Source organism: Grampus griseus, assembly GCF_964374135.1.
Source record: "Grampus griseus genome assembly, chromosome: 5".
NCBI lineage: Eukaryota > Metazoa > Chordata > Mammalia > Artiodactyla > Delphinidae > Grampus > Grampus griseus.
The window spans coordinates 72808520-72827361 of NC_138998.1; the positions used below are offsets into that span (position 1 = coordinate 72808520).

Consider the following 18842-nt stretch of genomic DNA (forward strand, 5'->3'; position numbering starts at 1 on the left):
ACCATTAAAAAAATGATAAACTAAATTTAATGAAAATTAAATACATCTATTTACGAAAAGAAAATATTAAGAAAACAAATAAGCAAACCAAAGACTGGGGGAAGATATTTACAAAATACATATATGACAAAAGACTTCTATCCAGAATATCTAAAGAATACCTGCTTATACTTAATGTTAAAAAGACAAACAACCCAGATCTGGGAGAAGATGGTGGAAGAGTAAGACGCGGAGATCACCTTCCTCCCCACAGATATATTAGAAATACATCTACACGTGGAACTGCTCCTATAGAACACATACTGAGCACTGGCAGAAGACCTCAGACCCCCCAAAAGGCAAGAAACTCCCCACGTACCTGGGTAGGGCAAAAGAAAAAACAGAGACAAAAGAATAGGGATGGGACCTGCACCAGTGGGAGGGAGCTGTGAAGGAGGAAAGGTTTCCACACAGTAGGAAGCCCCTTCGCGGGCGGAGACTGTGGGTGGCGGGGTGGGGAGCTTCGGAGCCGCAGAGGAGAGCACAGCAACAGGGGTGCGGAGGGCAAAGCAGAGAGATTCCTGCAAAGAGGATCGGTGCCGACCAGCACTCACCAGCTCGAGAGGCTTCTCTGCTCACCCGCCGGGGCGGGTGGGGACTGGGAGCTGAGGCTTGGGCTTCGCTCGGATCGCAGGGAGAGGACTGGGGTTGGTGGCGTGAACACAGCCTGAAGGGGGCTAGTGCACCACAGCTAGCTGGCAGGGAGTCCGAGAAAAAGTCTGGACCTGCCGAAGAGGCAAGAGACTTTTTCTTCCCTCTTTGTTTCCTGGTGCATGAGGAGAGGGGATTAAAAGCGCTGTGTAAAGGAGCTTCAGAGACGCGAGCCGCAGCTATCAGCATGGACCCCAGAGACGGGCATGAGATTCTAAGGCTGCTGCTGCAGCCACCAAGAAGCCTATGTGCGAGCATAGGTCACTGTTCCCACCTCCCCTCCCGGGAGCCTGTGCAGCCCGCCACTGCCAGGGTCCCGTGATCCAGGGATCCAGGGACAACTTCCACGGGAGAACGCACGGCGCGCCTCAGGCTGGTGAAACATCACACTGGCCTCTGCCGCCACAGGCTCACCCCGCATCCGTACCCTTCCCTCCCCCCGGCCTGAGTGAGCCAGAGCCCCTGAATCCACTGCTCCTTTAACCCCATCCTGTCTGAGCGAAGAACAGACGCCCTCAGGCGACCTGCACGCAGAGGTGGGGCCAAATCCAAAGCTGAACCCCGGGAGCTGTGCAAACAAAGAAGAGAAAGGGAAATCTCTCCCAGCAGCCTCAGAAGCAGTGGATTAAAGCTCCACAATCAATTTGTTGTACCCTGCATCTGTGGAATACCTGAATACACAACGAATCATCCCAAATTGAGGAGGTGGACTTTGGGAGCAAGATATATTATTCTTTCCCCTTTTCCTCTTTTTGTGAGTGTGTATATATGTGCTTCTGTATGAGATATTGTCTGTATAGCTTTGCTTTCACCATTTGTCCAGGATTCAGTCCATCCATTCTTTTTTTTTTTTTTTTACTTTTAATTTTTTTTCATAATAATTATTTTTTATTTCAATAACTTTATTTTATTTTATCCTACTGTATTTGATTTGATTTTATCCTCTTTCTTTCTTTCCATTTTTTCTCCCTTTTATTCTGAGCCGTGTGCATGAAAGGCTCTTGGTGCTCCAGCCAGGAGTCAGTGCTGTGCCTCTGAGGTGGGAGAGCCAACTTCAGGACACTGGTCCACAAGAGACCTCCCAGCTCCACGTAATATCAAACAGCGAAAATCTCCCAGAGATCTCCATCTCAACACCAAGACCCAGCTTCCCTCAACGACCAGCAAGCTACAGTGCTGGACACCCTATGCCAAACAACTAGCAAGACAGGAACACAGCCCCATCCATTAGAGAGAGGCTGCCTAAAATCATAATAAGACCACAGACACCCGAAAACACACCACTAGACGTGGACCTGTCCACCAGAAAGACAAGATCCAGCCTCATCCACCGGAACACAGGCACTAGTCCCCTCCACCAGGAAGCCTACACAGCCCACTGAACGAACCTTAGCCACTGGGGACAGACACCAAAAACAACGGGAACTACGAACCTGCAGCCTGCGAAAAGGAGACCCCAAACCCAATAAATTAAGCAAAATGAGAAGACAGAAAACACACAGCAGATGAAGGAGCAAGATAAAAACCCACCAGACCTAACAAATGAAGAGGAAGTAGGCAGTCTACCTGAAAAAGAACTTAGAATAATGATAGTAAAGATGATCCAAAATCTTGGAAATAGAATAGAGAAGATGCAAGAAACATTTAACAAGGACCTAGAAGAACTAAAGAGGAAACAAGCAATGATGAACAACACAATAAATGAAATTAAAAATACTCTAGAAGGGATCAATAGCAGAATAACTGAGGCAGAAGAATGGATAAGTGACCTGGAAGATAAAATAGTGGAAATAACTACTGCAGAGCAGAATAAAGAAAAAAGAATGAAAAGAACTGAGGACAGTCTCAGAAACCTCTGGGACAACATTAACCAACATTCGAATTATAAGGGTCCCAGAAGAAGAAGAGAAAAAGAAACGGACTGAGAAAATATTTGAAGAGATTATAGTTGAAAACTTCCCTAATATGGGAAAGGAAATACTTAATCAAGTCCAGGAAGCACAGAGAGTCCCATACAGGATAAATCCAAGGAAAAACACGCCAAGACCCATATTAATCAAACTATCAAAAATTAAATACAAAGAAAAAATATTAAAAGCAGCAAGGGAAAAACAACAAATAACACACAAGGGAATCACCATAAGGTTAACAGCTGATCTTCCAGCAGAAACTCTGCAAGCCAGAAGGGAGTGGCAGCACATATTTAAAGTGATGAAGGAGAAAAACCTGCAACCAAGATTACTCTACCCAGCAAGGATCTCATTCAGATTTGATGGAGAAATTAAAACCTTTACAAACAAGCAAAAGCTGAGAGAGTTCAGCACCACCAAACCAGCTTTACAACAAATGCTAAAGGAACTTCTGTAGGCAAGAAACACAAGAGAAGGAAAAGACTTACAATAACAAACCCAAAACAATTAAGAAAATGGGAATAGGAACATACATATCGATAATTACCTTAAATGTAAATGGATTAAATGCTCCCACCAAAAGACACAGACTGGCTGAACGGATACAAAAACAAGACCGTATATATGCTGTCTACAAGAGACCCACTTCAGACCTAGGGACACATACAGACTGAAAGTGAGGGGATGGAAAAAGATATTCCATGCAAATGGAAATCAAAAGAAAGCTGGAGTAGCAATTCTCATATCAGACGAAATAGACTTTAAAATAAACACTATTACAAGAGACAAAGAAGGACACTACATAACGATCAAGGGATCGATCCAAGAAGAAGATATAACAATTGTAAATATTTATGCACCCAACATAGGAGCACCTCAATACATAAGGAAAATACTAACAGCCATAAAAGGGGAAATAGACAGTAACACAATCATAGTAGGGGACTTTAACACCCCACTTTCACCAATGGACAGATCATCCAAACTGAAAATAAATAAGGAAACACAAGCTTTAAATGATACATTAAACAAGATGGACTTAATTGATATTTATAGGACATTGCATCCAAAAACAACAGAATACACATTTTTCTCAAGTGCTCATGGAACATTCTCTGGGATAGATTGTATCTTGGGTTACAAATCAAGCCTTGGTAAATTTAAGAAAATTGAAATCTTATCAAGTATCTTTTCCGACCACAACACTATGAGACTAGACATCAATTATAGGAAAAGATCTGTAAAAAATACAAACAAATGGAGGCTAAACAATACATTAATAACCAAGTGATCACTGAAGAAATCAAAGAGGAAATAAAAAAATACCTAGAAACAAATGACAATGAAATCACGACGACCCAAAACCTATGGGGTGCAGCAAAAGCAGTTCTAAGAGGGAAGTTTATAGCAATACAATCCTACCTCAAGAAACAAGAAAAATCTCAAATAAACAAACTAACCTTACACCTAAAGCAATTAGAGAAAGAAGAACAAAAAAACCCCAAAGTTAGCAGAAGGAAAGAAATCATAAAGATCAGATCAGAAATAAATGGAAAAGAAATGAAGGAAACGATAGCAAAGATCAGTAAAACTAACAGCTTGTTCTTTGAGAAGATAAACAAAATTGATAAACCATTAGCCAGACGCATCAGGAAAAAAAGAGAGAAGGCTCAAATCAATAGAATTAGAAATGAAAAAGGAGAAGTAACAACTGACACTGCAGAAATACAAAGGATCATGAGAGATTACTAAAAACAACTCTATGCCAATAAAATGTACAACCTGGAAAAAATGGACAAATTCTTAGAAATGCACAATCTGCCAAGACTGAACCAGGAAGAAATAGAAAATATGAACAGGCCAATCACAAACACTAAAATTGAAACTGTGGTTAAAAGTCTTCCAGCAAACAAAAACCCAGGACCTGATGGCTTCACAGGAGAATTCTATCAAACATTTAGAGAAGAGTTAACACCTATCCTTCTCAAACTCTTCCAAAATATAGCAGACGGAGGAACACTCCCAAACTCATTCTATGAGGCCACCATCACCCTGATACCAAAACCAGACAAAGATGTCACAAAGAAAGAAAACTACAGGCCAATATCACTGATGAACATAGATGCAAAAATCCTCAACAAAATGCTAGCAAACAGAATCCAACAGCACATTAAAAGGATCATACACCATGATCAAGTGGGGTTTATTCCAGGAATGCAAGGATTCTTCAATATACGCAAATCAATCAACGTGATACACCATAATAACAAATTGAAGGAGAAAAACCATATGATCATCTCAATAGATGCAGAGAAAGCTTTCAACAAAATTCAACACCCATTTATGATAAAAACCCTGCAGAGAGTAGGCACAGAGGGAACTTTCCTCAACATAATAAAGGCCATATATGACAAACCCACAGCCAATATCGTCCTCAATGTTGAAAAATTGTAACCATTTCCACTAAGATCAGGAACAAGATAAGGTTGCCCACTCTTACCACTAGTATTCCACATAGTTTTGGAAGTTTTAGCCACAGCAGTCTGAGAAGAAAAATAAAAGGAATCCAAATCGGCAAAGAAGTAAAGCTGTCACTGTTTGCAGATGACACGATACTATACATAGAGAATCCTAAAGATGCTACCAGAAAACTACTAGAGCTAATTAATGAATTTCGTAAAGTAGCAGGATACAAAATTAATGCACAGAAATCTCTGGCATCCTATACACTAATGATGAAAAATCTGAAAGTGAAATTAAGAAAACACTCCCATTTACCATTGCAAAAAAAGAATAAAATATCTAGGAATAAACCTACCTGTATGCAGAAAATTCTAAGACACTGATGAAAGAAATTAAAGATGATACAAATAGATGGAGAGATAGACCATGTTCTTGGATTGGAAGAATCAACATTGTGAAAATGACTCCACTACCCAAAGCAATCTACAGATTCAATGCAATCCCTGTCAAACTACCACTGGCATTTTTCACAGAACTAGAACAAAAAATTTCACAATTTGTATGGCAACACAGAAGAACCTGAATTGCCAAAGCAATCTTGAGAATGAAAAACAGAACTGGAGGAATCAGGTTCTCTAACTTCAGACTATACTACAAAGCTACAGTAATCAAGGCAGTATGGTACAGGCACAAAAACAAATATAGATCAATGGAACAGGATAGAAAGCCCAGAGATAAACCCACGCACATATGGACACCTTATCTTTGATAACGGAGGCAAGAATATACAATGGAGAAAAGACAGCCTCTTCAATAAGTGGTGCTGGGAAAACTGGACAGGTACTTGTAAAAGTATGAAATTAGAACACTCCCTAACACCATACACAAAAATAAACTCAAAATGGATTAAAGACCTAAATGTAAGGTCAGACACTATCGCACTTTTAGAGGAAAACATAGGCAGAACACTATGACATAAATCACAGCAAGATCCTTTTTGACCCACCTCCTAGAGAAATGGAAATAAAAACAAAAATAAACAAATGAGACCTAATTAAACTTCAAAGCTTTTGCACAGCAAAGGAAACCATAAACAAGACCAAAAGACAATCCTCAGAATGGCAGAAAATATTTGCAGATGAAGCAACTGACAAAGGATTAATCTCCAAAATTTACAAGCAGCTCATGCAACTCAATAACAAAAAAACAAACAACCCAATCCAAAAATGGGCAGAAGACCTAAATAGACATTTCTCCAGTGAAGATATACAGATTGCCAACAAACACATGAAAGAATGCTCGACATCATTAATCATTAGAGAAATGCAAATCAAAACTACAATGAGATATCATCTCACACCGGTCAGAATGGCCATCATCAAAAAATCTAGAAACAATAAATGCTGGAGAGGGTATGGAGAAAAGGGAACCCTCTTGCACTGTTGTTGGGAATGCAAATTGATACAGCCACTATGGAGAACAGTATGGAGGTTCCTTAAAAACCTAAAAATAGAACTACCATATGACCCAGCAATCCCACTGCTGGGCATATACCCTGAGAAAACCATAATTCAAAAAGAGTCATGTACCAAAATATTCTTTGCAGCTCTATTTACAATAGCCAGGACATGGAAGCAACCTAAGTGTCCATCGACGGATGAGTGGATAAAGAAGATGTGGCACATATATACAGTGGAATATTACTCAAGCCATAAAAAGAAATGAAATTGAGTTATTTGTAGTGTGATGGATGGACCTAGAGTCTGTCATACAGAATGAAGTCAGTCAGAAAGAAAAGCAAATACCGTATGATAACACATATATATGGAATCTAAGAAAAAAAAAAAGGTCATGAAGAACCTATGGGTAAGACGGGAATAAAGACACAGACCTACTAGAGCATGGACTTGGGGGTATGGGGAGGGGGAAGGGTAAGCTGGGACAAAGTGAGAGAGTGGCATCACATATATACACTACCAAACGTAAAATATATAGCTAGTGAGAAGCAGCCACATAGCACAGGGAGATCAGCTCAGTGGTTTGTGACTACCTAGAGTGGTGGGATAGGGAGGGTGGGAGGGAGGGAGACTCGAGGGAAAAGATATGGGAATATATGTATATGTATAACATACTTTGTTATACTTTGTTATAAAGCAGAAACACAGCATTGTAAAGCAATTATTCCAATAAAGATGTTAATTTAAAAACAACCCCGTTGAAAAATGGACAAAAGGCTTGAATAGACTTTACGAAGAAAGATATATAAATAACTAATAAGCACACAAAAAGGTGCTTATCACTAGTCATCATCGAAATGTAATGAGATACCACTGCACATCTACAAGAAGGAATAAAATTAAGACTGAGAACACCAAATGTTAGAATGTGGAACAACCAGTGCTCTCATATTGCTTATGTAATACAATATGTAAAAAGTAAAACTGGAACATCCATTTTGGAAAAATGGATTGGCACGTTTTTTTTAACAGCTTTATTGAGATAAAATTTACAAATAATAAAATTTACCCATTTTAATGTGCAATTCAGTGAGTTTTAGTACATGAATACAGTCACAAAACTACCAACACAATCACGATATATATATTTTTTTCACCCTCAGCCCCAGGCAATCACTGATCTGCTTTCTGTCAGTATAGTTTTGCATTTTCTAGAATTTCATAGAAATGAAATCAAACATTATGTAGCATTTTGTCTGGCCTCTTTTACTTAGCAAAATATTTTTAAGGTTATTGATGTTGCATTTTTTAATGGGCAAAAGATTTGAACAGACATTTCTCAAAAGAAGATAAATGAACGGCCAATAAGCACATACAAAGGTATTAAATATCACTGATGTTAATTATCACTAGTCATCAGAGAAATACAAATTAACACCACATTTTATACCCATCAGAATAATAACTAAAATTAATGACTGGGAATACAGTGTTGGCAGCTGGAACTCCAATACATTGCTGGTGGGGATGCAAAATGATACAGCTACTTTCAAAAACAAGTTGGCAGGGTTTTTTTGTTTTTGTTTTTTAAGTTAAACCTATGCTTACCATACAATTCATCCATTCTACTCCAAGGTATTAAAAACATCAAGAATTTCACTGACATGATGCTGAGTAGAAAAAGAGTACATATACCATTTTTATGCATTCTGGAATAAGCAGAACTAATTGTATTACTTTTCTATTGTTACCACCCCAAACTTAGAGGCCTAAACAACACAGATTTATTATTTTATGGTTGTGTAGGTCAGAAGTCTAAATCGTGGTCTCATTGAGCTAAAATTAAGATGATGGCAGAGCTGCATTCTTTTCTGTAGGTTTTGAGTAGGATGTATTTCCTTGCCTTTTTCAACTTCTAGAGGCTGTCTTCTTACCTTGGTTCTTGGTCCCCTCCCTCCATCTCAAGCCAGCATTGAATCCTCCTCTTCTATTTTCCTCTTCCATGTTTAAGGAACCTTGTGATTACATCGAGCCCATTCAGATAATTCAGGAAAATCTCCCTAATTTAAGGTCCCCTGATTAGCAACCTTACTTCTATCCGCAACCTTAATTCCCATTTGCAATGTAAAGTAACATATTTATGGGTTCCAGGAATTAGATCTTGGACAGCTTTGAGGATGTTCTATACTAATTCAGGTGAAAAAAATTTGAATGGTAGTTGCCTCTTAGGAGCACATAGTGGTGAGGTAAAGGAAGTTGACTGGGAAGGGATGTGTGGGAATTTTCTGGCAAAGTAGAAATGTCCTATATCATGATAGGTATGTATGTTACAAAGATGTTTTCATTTGTCAAAGGTTTGTGCATTTAAATGTATGTAAATTTCACTTTAAGAAAAAGAGTACTGTTAAAAATAATTGAGGGGGGCATTGGGAATGGCTGGAGGAATAGATGAAGTCAGAATGTGGATATTTTTAGAGCTGGATAATGAGTACATGGGAGTTCATTATACTATTCTATCTACTTTCTTTGAATTTGGAATTTTTCATATTAAAAAGTTAAACGAATATTCATTTCATTCTGAATAGTTAAGTCCCTGAATGCCATGAAAATGTTTATTAGTAAAATTGCATCTGATTTATTTCAAATGTTAATTTTTAAAATCTCAAACTTTACATAACAACTAAAGTTTCTTTTTGGCAGCCATGAAGAATTATACTCAGGTCGCCCCTATGGAGCCCTTGATTCAGGTTTCAATAGTGTGGACAGTGGTGATAAGAGATGGTCAGGGAATGAAGTAAGTGTTTCTTCTATTCTGCATGTTATAACTTAAGGAAAAATAAAATGATGAAAATGGTTAAGTGTCTTAACTGGACTCAATTTCTTGTTATATAAAATACAGAATAGCCAAGGGAGGAGTAAAAATCCCACATAGTCCTACCATCAGAAATGATATTATGTTTCTTTACCATCTTTTACCATGTGTGTTTTACATGTTTGTTACCTCATTGTGTTGTATAAATAATTTTATATCCTGGACGGTCAAATGGGAACTGAGCCAGTTACAACTGAGACCTGAACGTTGAGGGCCTGTATGATCTTGAGCAGAGGTGGTAGAAAGGGTACTGTAAGGTGAGAAAGTAGAACTGTAGGCTGATGGGTAATGAGATGGGAACCTTAATGAAGAGTATCCACATGCTCAAGATAAATAAGTAACTTTCTCAGCTAATTATATCATTTTTCTCTCTCTCTTTTTTTTTTGGCTGTGTTTGGGTTTTCGTTGTGGTGCATGGGCTTCTCATTGCGGTGGCTTCTCTTGTTGCAGAGCCCGGGCTCTAGGCGCGCGGGCTTCCGTGGTTGCAGCACACGGGCTCAGTAGTTGCAGTGTGCAGGCCCTACAGCATGCAGGCTTCAGTAGTTGCAGCACGTGGGCTCAGTAGTTGTGACATGCAGGCTTTAGGGTGCACGGGCTTAGTTGCTCCTCAGCATGTGGGATCTTCCCAGACCAGGGATCGAACCCGTGTCCCCTGCATTGGCAGGTGGATTCTTAACCACTGCACCACCAGGGAAGTCCCTCATTTTTCTCTTTTAATCATCAGCATTATGTTTTCTCTCTTCTTTTTAAATTACTAAGGTATAATATTTTAGCTATAAATTAGGTTAAATGATTAAGGTTTTGTTTAGCAAGACTAGTAATGTACCATTTGTAACATTGTTTTATTGGGAGTCTAAAGCAAATTAATTTTGGAATACAGCCCATTTGTTATTTGTAATTGCTTGGGTATTTGTGCGTGGGTGGGTGTGTACATGATTGTGGCTATATCAATACAGATACATTTATGTCAATACTTTAAATTCATATGTGTATGTATATAGAGTCATATATACCCTATTCTTTTTTAAAATTGTGGTGAAATACATATAAAATTTACCATTTTAACCATTTTTAAGAGTGGTTTCAGTGGCATTAAGTACATTCATATTGTTGGATAATATGTGCATCTCTAGATGCATCTGTAAAACTACTTTGCTATTTCTTCTTAAATGTAAGTTCTAATGAATTTATATTATATCTGTGCTTTAAGTACCATGTTGTCTTAAAACTTGAAATGATTTATTTTAATGTTTCTGCTATTAAGCCTACAGATGAATTTTCAGATCTGCCTCTTCGAGTAGCAGAAATTACTAAAGAACAAAGACTGCGAAGAGAAAGCCAGTACCAGGAGAATCGCAGCAGTATAATAGTAACAAATGGTGGAGGTAAACATGATTCCTGACGACATCCAAAGTCTTTATAATCTCTCTGACTTTTTAAGTGGCCTTTTCACATCCACTCCTTTTATCTGTGTATCTGTAGCTTCTTCCAGTCTTTCTTTAAAGACCTCCCTCCTCTTCCCATCTGATTAGAAAAAAAAAGTTTTCTATTAGGGTTAAATTTCAGTTTCTCTGTTTCAGACTTGCAATTAAAATACAGTGTTTTTCCCTTATTCTTATTTTGGGAGGAAACTTTACTAAAGACAGTTTACCTGGAATAGATCTTTTTTCATCTTGATTTAACCATGATCTTCTTTGAAGTACTATTCTTTTTTTTTTTTTTTGCGGTACGCGGGCCTCTCACTGTTGTGGCCTCTCCCATTGCGGAGCACAGGCTCCGTACGCGCAGGCCCAGCGGCCATGGCTCACGGGCCCAGCTGCTCCGCGGCATGTGGGATCTTACCGGACCGGGGCACGAACCCGTGTCCCTTACATCGGCAGGCGGACTCTCAACCACTGTGCCACCAGGGAAGCCCTACTATTCTCCTTTTTAAAGATTCTGTTTGTGGTCATTATTTGTCCTCTTTTAGGAATTCAGTGCATTCCTTGATGTCTACCTTTTCTTTCATCTGGAATTGTGCTCTTCATGGGCATCTGAATCCAAGTTTTCCTTATTCTGGTATTTTAAATTTTGTAATTTAAATAAAAAAATTTTTTTTAATTTATTTTTATAGTTCATTAACAAACGGAGCTCTTTCTGCTTTCTTGTGCTTCTGAAGCAGACTCTTGATTTTAGCATTCCATTCAATATTGCTTTAGTTTGAATTACCAAATCCTAATGTTTAAATTTTAAGGGCCAGCTATAAGGGAGAAATGACTTTGATTTTCCAGAAATCTATTATATTATCTAAGAAGACCTTTCATCTCTGAATGATGAGTTCAATTAAATGGTTTGCCCCGCCTTTTTTTCCTTACCATCTTATATTCTTTTTTTACTCCTGTCACTTACCATTTCAGTACTTTTCATTTTAATCTTGCTTTTGTATGAGATATCTTTCCCATTGGTTCATTTCGGACTTAAAATAATCTCTAGATCTGTGCCAGTAGCCACATGTGGTTATTGAGCATTTGAAATGTGGTTTTTCTGAATTGAGCTGTACTATAAATATAAAACACACATCAGATTTTGAAGCCATTGCATGAGAAAGAGAATGTAAAACATCAATAATACTTTATATTGATTATATGTTATAATAATATTTTAAATATATTGAACAAAGTAAAATATATTATTAAAATTAATGTCACCTTTTCTTTTGACTTTTTTATGTGGCTACTAGATAATTTAAAATTACATGTGTGGTTCACTTTCATAGCTTACATTCTATTTCTCTTGGATAGCACTGCTCTAGACAGTATGAAAAAGTGATGCTGCTTTCTTGGGAGATAGTTATAAAATGAACTGTTGATTTAGTCACACAAGTTGTAGCACATTCGAAAAATGCATTTATGTACCTGGTTTCTAACATGGATGTAGACTTAAAACCTTTTCAGCCTTTTATCTATTTACATAATTATGGTAAGTCAATTCATTTTTATATTAACTGCTGTTATGGAATTATTTAGAAATAATTGAGTCAGAAAACTAGATTAAGAAATAGACTTCTTCAAATTTACTATTCCCAGCAACTGCAATTTTTAGGCAGCCTGTAGACCACCATACAATAATGGCTGGGAGTTAATACATCTCTGGAGAAACCGTCTTAGTAGTAAGTTTTTTTTTTTTTTCTAGTGTGCCATTTAAAGTGGCTTTTAAAAAGTTACTTTTTAAACTTAAAAACAAATTAATGGGGTGCACCCAACTGTGTTAGAAGAAATAATGATGTGGCTATATGTTATTTATGTTCTCCTCACCCCAGAGCATTTTGAGAAGCAAAAATTCCTCAAATGATTTCCTTCCATCCACAAACTGCTACAAAATATCTGCAATACTGACCTCTAGAAAATAATTTTCTAAATAGGAAAATAAATGTTTTTCTAGTTATGGACAACAGTTACAGGACAGGGAACAGTCATCAGTATCTACTTCTTTATCACCAAGTCCACTTTCCTCCTGTCTTTTCACTTTTATTTTGAGTTGATTGTGTTAGGTTTTCTGCCTCCCAGCTCTTTAAAGAGGTATGATTAAGCCCCAAACCTAAAACATGCAAAAAAAAAAAAACTAAAAGAATATATATTTTCCGATTTTAAAAAATTATTCTTCTTATCGGTCTCACAAACTCAAACTGTCTTGTTTAAAATAATCAAGAGCTGTCCAAAGAAAAGAGAAATATTAGAGGTCTGTTTTCCAATAATTACCATCAATTACTGCATTCTTTATAGTGAATTAGGACTAAGATTTTTTCTTTAGCCTATTTTTGTGAGTGGCCATGGACTAAATAATAAAGGCTTATTAAATTTAAACTTATTCCTCCCAGTTTCAGAATAGAAAATGTTACAGAAAAGGAAAGAATGCAATTCATTGTTTTTGTTGGCTATCTAATTTGAATGTTTTTTCTGATGTCTGTGTGTGTATGTGTCGTATGAACAGTGGAACATGATCTGGATCAGATTGACTATATTGACAGCTGTACTGCAGAGGAAGAAGAGGAAGAAGTGAGACCACCCAAGGGCCTGGACTCAGACAGCCTCAGTTCACAGTTTATGGCATATATTGAACAACGGCGAATTTCTCATGAGGTAGTATACACACTTAAGCTTAAATTTTTTGCTGTCCCCTAGTAAAAACAGTTTATGACAGTATAAATTTCTGTCATATCAGTGATTTGTTGGTTTAGGATTAATTATTTGTTTTATTATATTTAGTTCTAATTTTATTACTGAGTTTTTCAGCTTTATTCTTAAAATCAGACAATACTCTCAAGTAAAGTTTAGGTTTATTTTTCAAATAAAAATACAGATTTCAGAATTTTGAAGAAGGAATAAAAGAAGTCCTAAGAGTGTCCTATGCCTTGGAAGAAAATGCAGAGGAATATGATGCTTTTCATTGTTGTTCTTATTGTTTTTTTATTGTTATTAACTGGTAAATCATAGTTTGATCAGTAATTAAGAACTGAACCAAACTGCTGACTTTTGGGGCAACATACAAACTTAACCGTAGAATTTTTATGATGAGCTTAATTATATTGGCGCTTTTATGTGAAGTCACACAGAATATAAATTGTTTGCCATTAAAATTCTTGGATGTCTCTTATAGTGGAGCATTGAGTTGCCTTAGAAAACAAATGAGCATTCAGCCCACTGCAAAATCTCTGCCAATTCCCCAAGGGTCTCAAGTAGAAATAGCATTCTTCAGTGTATCTAGTCAGCATAATAAAATGGCTGCACTTCAGTGTGTGTGATGTTAATGTCTGGAGTTGGTCCCAGGCTTTGAGCAGGGATTATTTGAGAAACACTTGGGGCCTTTTTGGAGAATGATGTATTTAGTCTTTTAGAAACAGCGAATAGTCACTTCAAGTGGGACATGTTATAGAGTGTTATTATCATTCTTTAAAAAAAAAAAAAAAATCCTTGGTCTTCCTGTCTGAAGGCTTTTGAACACAGTATTTTTTGTTGGTGTTCAAATGACATTCTTGTATTTAAAGCTGGATAAAGTTATGTACAGTAAGTATTCCCCCCACTCCATATCCACAGGGTGTACATTCTAAGACCCCTAGTGGATGGTTGCCTGAAACCACGGATGGTACTGAGCCCTATATGTACTATGTTTTTTTCTTATACATACACACCTATGATAAAGTTTAATTTATAAATTAGTCACAGTAAGAGATTAAGAATAATAACTAATAATAAAATAGAAAAATTATAACAATATACTGTAACAAGTTATATGAATGTTGTTTCTCTCGAAATATTTCATTGTACAAATTTAATGCCTTTTCCATCCTAACTAAGCATTCATTTATCACATGCTGTGACTGTAACTTTTGCAGTTTGAGCTGCAACAGCAAAACTAGCATATAGGGCTTCCCTGGTGGTGCAGTGGTTGAGAGTCCGCCTGCCGATACAGGGGACAAGGGTTCGTGCCCCGGTCCAGGAAGATCCCACATGCCGCGGAGTGGCTGGGCCCGTGAGCCACGGCCACTGAGCCTGCGCGTCCGGAGCCTGTGCTCCGCAACGGGAGAGGCCACAACAGTGAGAGGCCCGCGTACCGCAAAACAAAACAAAAAAACAAAAACAAAACTGTACTACGCTATTAATTAAAATACATTATATAAGAAAAAAACTAGCATGTATGTCTTTTTCCTTCACAATTTCACAGATAGAAGATTTCTTCTTACTATAGATCTTACCTCAGCATACAATTTCTTTTCTTTCCTTATTAATTCAAGAACTTTCACCTTTTCACTTAAAGGAGGCACTTTATGACTTCTCTTTGGCATATTCGAATTGCCAACATCACTACTTTTGCACTTGGGTCCATTATTTAGTAAAATAGGCACTGCTATACTGCGACAGTCAATCTGTTAACCAAGAGAGACTAACTGAGCCGGCTACTAACGGACTAACAGGCAGGATACTCTGGACAAAGAGACGCTTTACAGCCCAGGTGGGATGGAGCAGGACAGCTTGAGATTTCATCAGAACAGCATGCAATTTAAAACTTATGAATTGTTTATTTCTGAAGTTATCCGTTTAATATTTTTGGAACATGGTTGACTGTGGGTGACTGAAACCTCGAAAAGTGAAACCAGAAGATAAAGTGAACTACTGTAAATCAAAGTCCTGCAGCCTACAGATAGCAGTGTGTACCTATGATTAATGAAACTACTTGTGGTTCAGGCTATAAGCACTTCTGCTAGAGCAGAGGGCAACTACTTTGCAATAAAGCTTAAGTTAACAATGCACATTATAATCTAAAAGGGAATCCTTTTTCTTGTGGTCTTTCTCTTTGACCATTTTATTGTTAATTAGGCTGTGTAGATGAGGTGTTTCTACTAAAAGTGAAAATGCACGTTATGCTACTGATGAAAAATTGTAGTATCATTTCTTTAATCCATTGGCTAATTTGTAATAAGTTTTTTGATTCCATCTACCTACTATATATAGTAGTTTTTATGATTCTGTCATAAGGCTCTTTATGACTTCTGTGTCATAAGGCTTTCTAAAGTTTGGCACCTATAAAAATAAAATAAAGCAGTATTATTTAAAATGGTTTAATAACCAGTGAAGAAATACTTTTTTATATTCTTGGATACTACCTAAACATGGGTTGTTAAAAACAATTTGAGATTTTAAACACTCTGCTATTGTTTAATTTTATCATAATGCCTGTCACATACACAGTGATACTGTGATAAATAAGGTATGACTTATATTTATAGACTATGACATATTTAGTTTTTAAATTAAACCAATGTTACATTCATTTTGTCATGAAAATTTCATGTACCCCTTGCAATAATTTTAGGTGATTGCAGTATTGTAAAACCAGGGTGATAAGTCACTGATGTTAACATACTAGGAGAGATTTTTGTTCACTTAAAAAGTCATATTCACTGAAATTAGAGTAATTATTCTCTCATCAAGATTCTAGAATTGTATCTCATTTAATACGATCATTATGCCCAGACTTTACGGGAGTCAGCTTTAGCCCTTTGGAGTAAGTCACCAAAGAAGATTTTCTAGTTATTTGTGATGTACCTATTCCTTGGAGATAGACTATAAATAGTTTTACATTTGATTTTTAGGGTTTTTTTTTTTTTGGATAAGTTTTTTTTTCCCCCTTCCAGAATACCCATTTTGATGATTATTTTTGGTGTTGAAGTAAGATTATATTATTTTTATAGATTCTCATTTGACAAAATAGGTGGTGTGATATCCCATGAGCCTCTACCTTTGATTTATAATTTTACTTTTCAGTATATAGTCCATATAACTTAAGCCAGTTTAATTTTCTTTGGTAATGTTTTTTGAAATGACCTTTACCCTTCAGTTTATAAATAAATTGCCACTATTTCTCTTTTAATTAATATCATATTTTACCATAAATAGAAATTACTTTTTGCTTTATCTTGGTATTCCACCAGCATCCCCAGGACTATTTGTCTGACTAACATAAGTAACAATTTATGATGATGAAGAAGTAAAGAAATGTAATCTCCCCAGTGAACTTCCTATTACTAGAAATATTCAAGAGAGGCTGAGCAAAAGTCACGGTAGGGTTGGTAGGAATTCCTGTTCTAGATGGAAGTTTGTACTAGATGATCTCTAAGATCCTTTTCAACTTTCACATCTTATCATCTAGTAAATATTACTATGTGGTCATTATAATTCATAAAATACAGTGTGAAGAAAATCTGCTCTTTTTAAAATAAATGTTTTTGGATTGTGAACAGTTTTGTGCTTCACCAAAGCAGTAATACAGCCTATAATGCTTTTAAACATGAAAATTCACATTTGAAGTTTCTGTTAAAATATTTTTAGTGTAATATACAGATCCCTAAATGCCAAGTTGAATATGAGCTGTGTAATTACACTTTTCTGGATACATGTGGATACATGTGTTAAATTGATCTGTTTTTCTTTTTTTGGCCTAGGGTTCACCAGTAAAGCCAGTACCCATGAGGGAATTTCAAAAAACAGAAGACACGAGAAGATATTCACATCAAAACAGGTTTGAAAAACCAATTCTACTTATTTCTTTCTGTCTTAAAACTCAGTAATTAGGTAATGAAATGATTTTGGTTTTGTGTAGATCTATGTATAATGAAGATGTTTAGATACTATGTGTTTTAAATATGGTGTATTTAGAGCTAAGTGAAATATACCTTTGTGCTTATGTAATAGAAAAAGAAGTAAAATTGATTTATTCATTCTAAATTCAGATCACCTAAACCATTACCTGTATAATTATTTGATTTGAAGATACTTAATAGCAGTGAGATTTTATAGTGATATGTCTGGATTTATGCATAAAGAGGGCTAAGTGAATTTCCAGAGTCCTGCAATTATTTTACTTAAACTTTTGATTAGAAACAGAGCCACAGACAGAGACAGCAATATATTCCTCATTCCTATCTCAATTGAAGTGATCTTTTATCTACAATTAGTGCCTTACACAATATTTCTAGACTTAGCTTGGCCATTTAGAGTACTGCTTCTTCTTTTTTTTTTTTCAAGAGTACTGCTTCTTATCCTTGAATTCCAAAGTTTCTTGTCATAAACTGCATGACAATAGTTGAAAAATTCCCAGCCTTTGGTTTTATTGCTTCCTTTCTGTTTTTATGAAATCTTAAAGTGGTAGACTTGATATGCCTATTCTTAAACAACAGTAAATTTACCACGTAGATAGTGTCATACATCATTCTTTACTTACACTTGACAGGATATTGAAGTTCTTTAGGAGACTGAAATATAGATGGATAAAGAAAATGTAGGGAGAATAATGAAAGAAGTCTTATAACTTGGACTTTTTAGTCTTATTGGTTAGTTCATGGCGATTTAGTTACATTTCATATCTTTGAAATTTATCTCAAAATAACTTTTTAGTTACCATGTGTCCTTATATTGAAAGTGTGGTCATTTGAGATTCCAGTGTCACGCAAGGATTTCTTGTTACATTTCCCTGTAGTGGGGGGACCTCAGCTTTATCTTTTGTCCTTCCTGCCTCCTGTATCCATCATAAGTAAAGCCCAAGATTCCCAGGATATGATACACCCACCCTCAAGGTGAAAGCCAGCTTTTTTTTTTTAACATCTTTATTGGAGTATAATTGCTTTACAATTTTGTGTTAGTTTCTGCTATATAACAAAGTGAATCAGTTATATATATATATATATCCCCATATTCCCTCCCTCTTGCATCTCCCTGCCATTCTCCCTATCCCACCCCTCTAGGTGGTCACAAAGCAGCAAGCTGATCTCCCTGTGCTATGCAGCTGCTTCCCACTAGCTACCTGTTTTACATTTGGTAGTGTATATATGTCAGTGTCAATGCTACTCTCTCACTTTGTCCCATCTTCCCCTTCCCACCCCCCAACCCCCATGTCCTCAAGTCCATTCTCTACGTC

At 36.6% G+C, this 18842-nt stretch overlaps 1 protein-coding gene across 5 annotated transcripts in view; it reads left to right on the forward strand.

Annotated features, from left to right (window-relative positions):
• Positions 1 to 18842, forward strand: part of LRCH3 (leucine rich repeats and calponin homology domain containing 3) — a 116081-nt gene that overhangs the window by 58281 nt on the left and 38958 nt on the right. For all 5 annotated transcript variants that reach the window (XM_082654307.1, XM_082654309.1, XM_082654305.1 and 2 more), the window contains exons 7-10: positions 9221 to 9314; positions 10657 to 10777; positions 13362 to 13510; positions 17371 to 17447. In XM_082654307.1, the coding sequence (XP_082510433.1) occupies positions 9221 to 9314; positions 10657 to 10777; positions 13362 to 13510; positions 17371 to 17447 (441 nt within the window). The remainder of the gene's footprint in view (positions 1 to 9220; positions 9315 to 10656; positions 10778 to 13361; positions 13511 to 17370; positions 17448 to 18842) is intronic.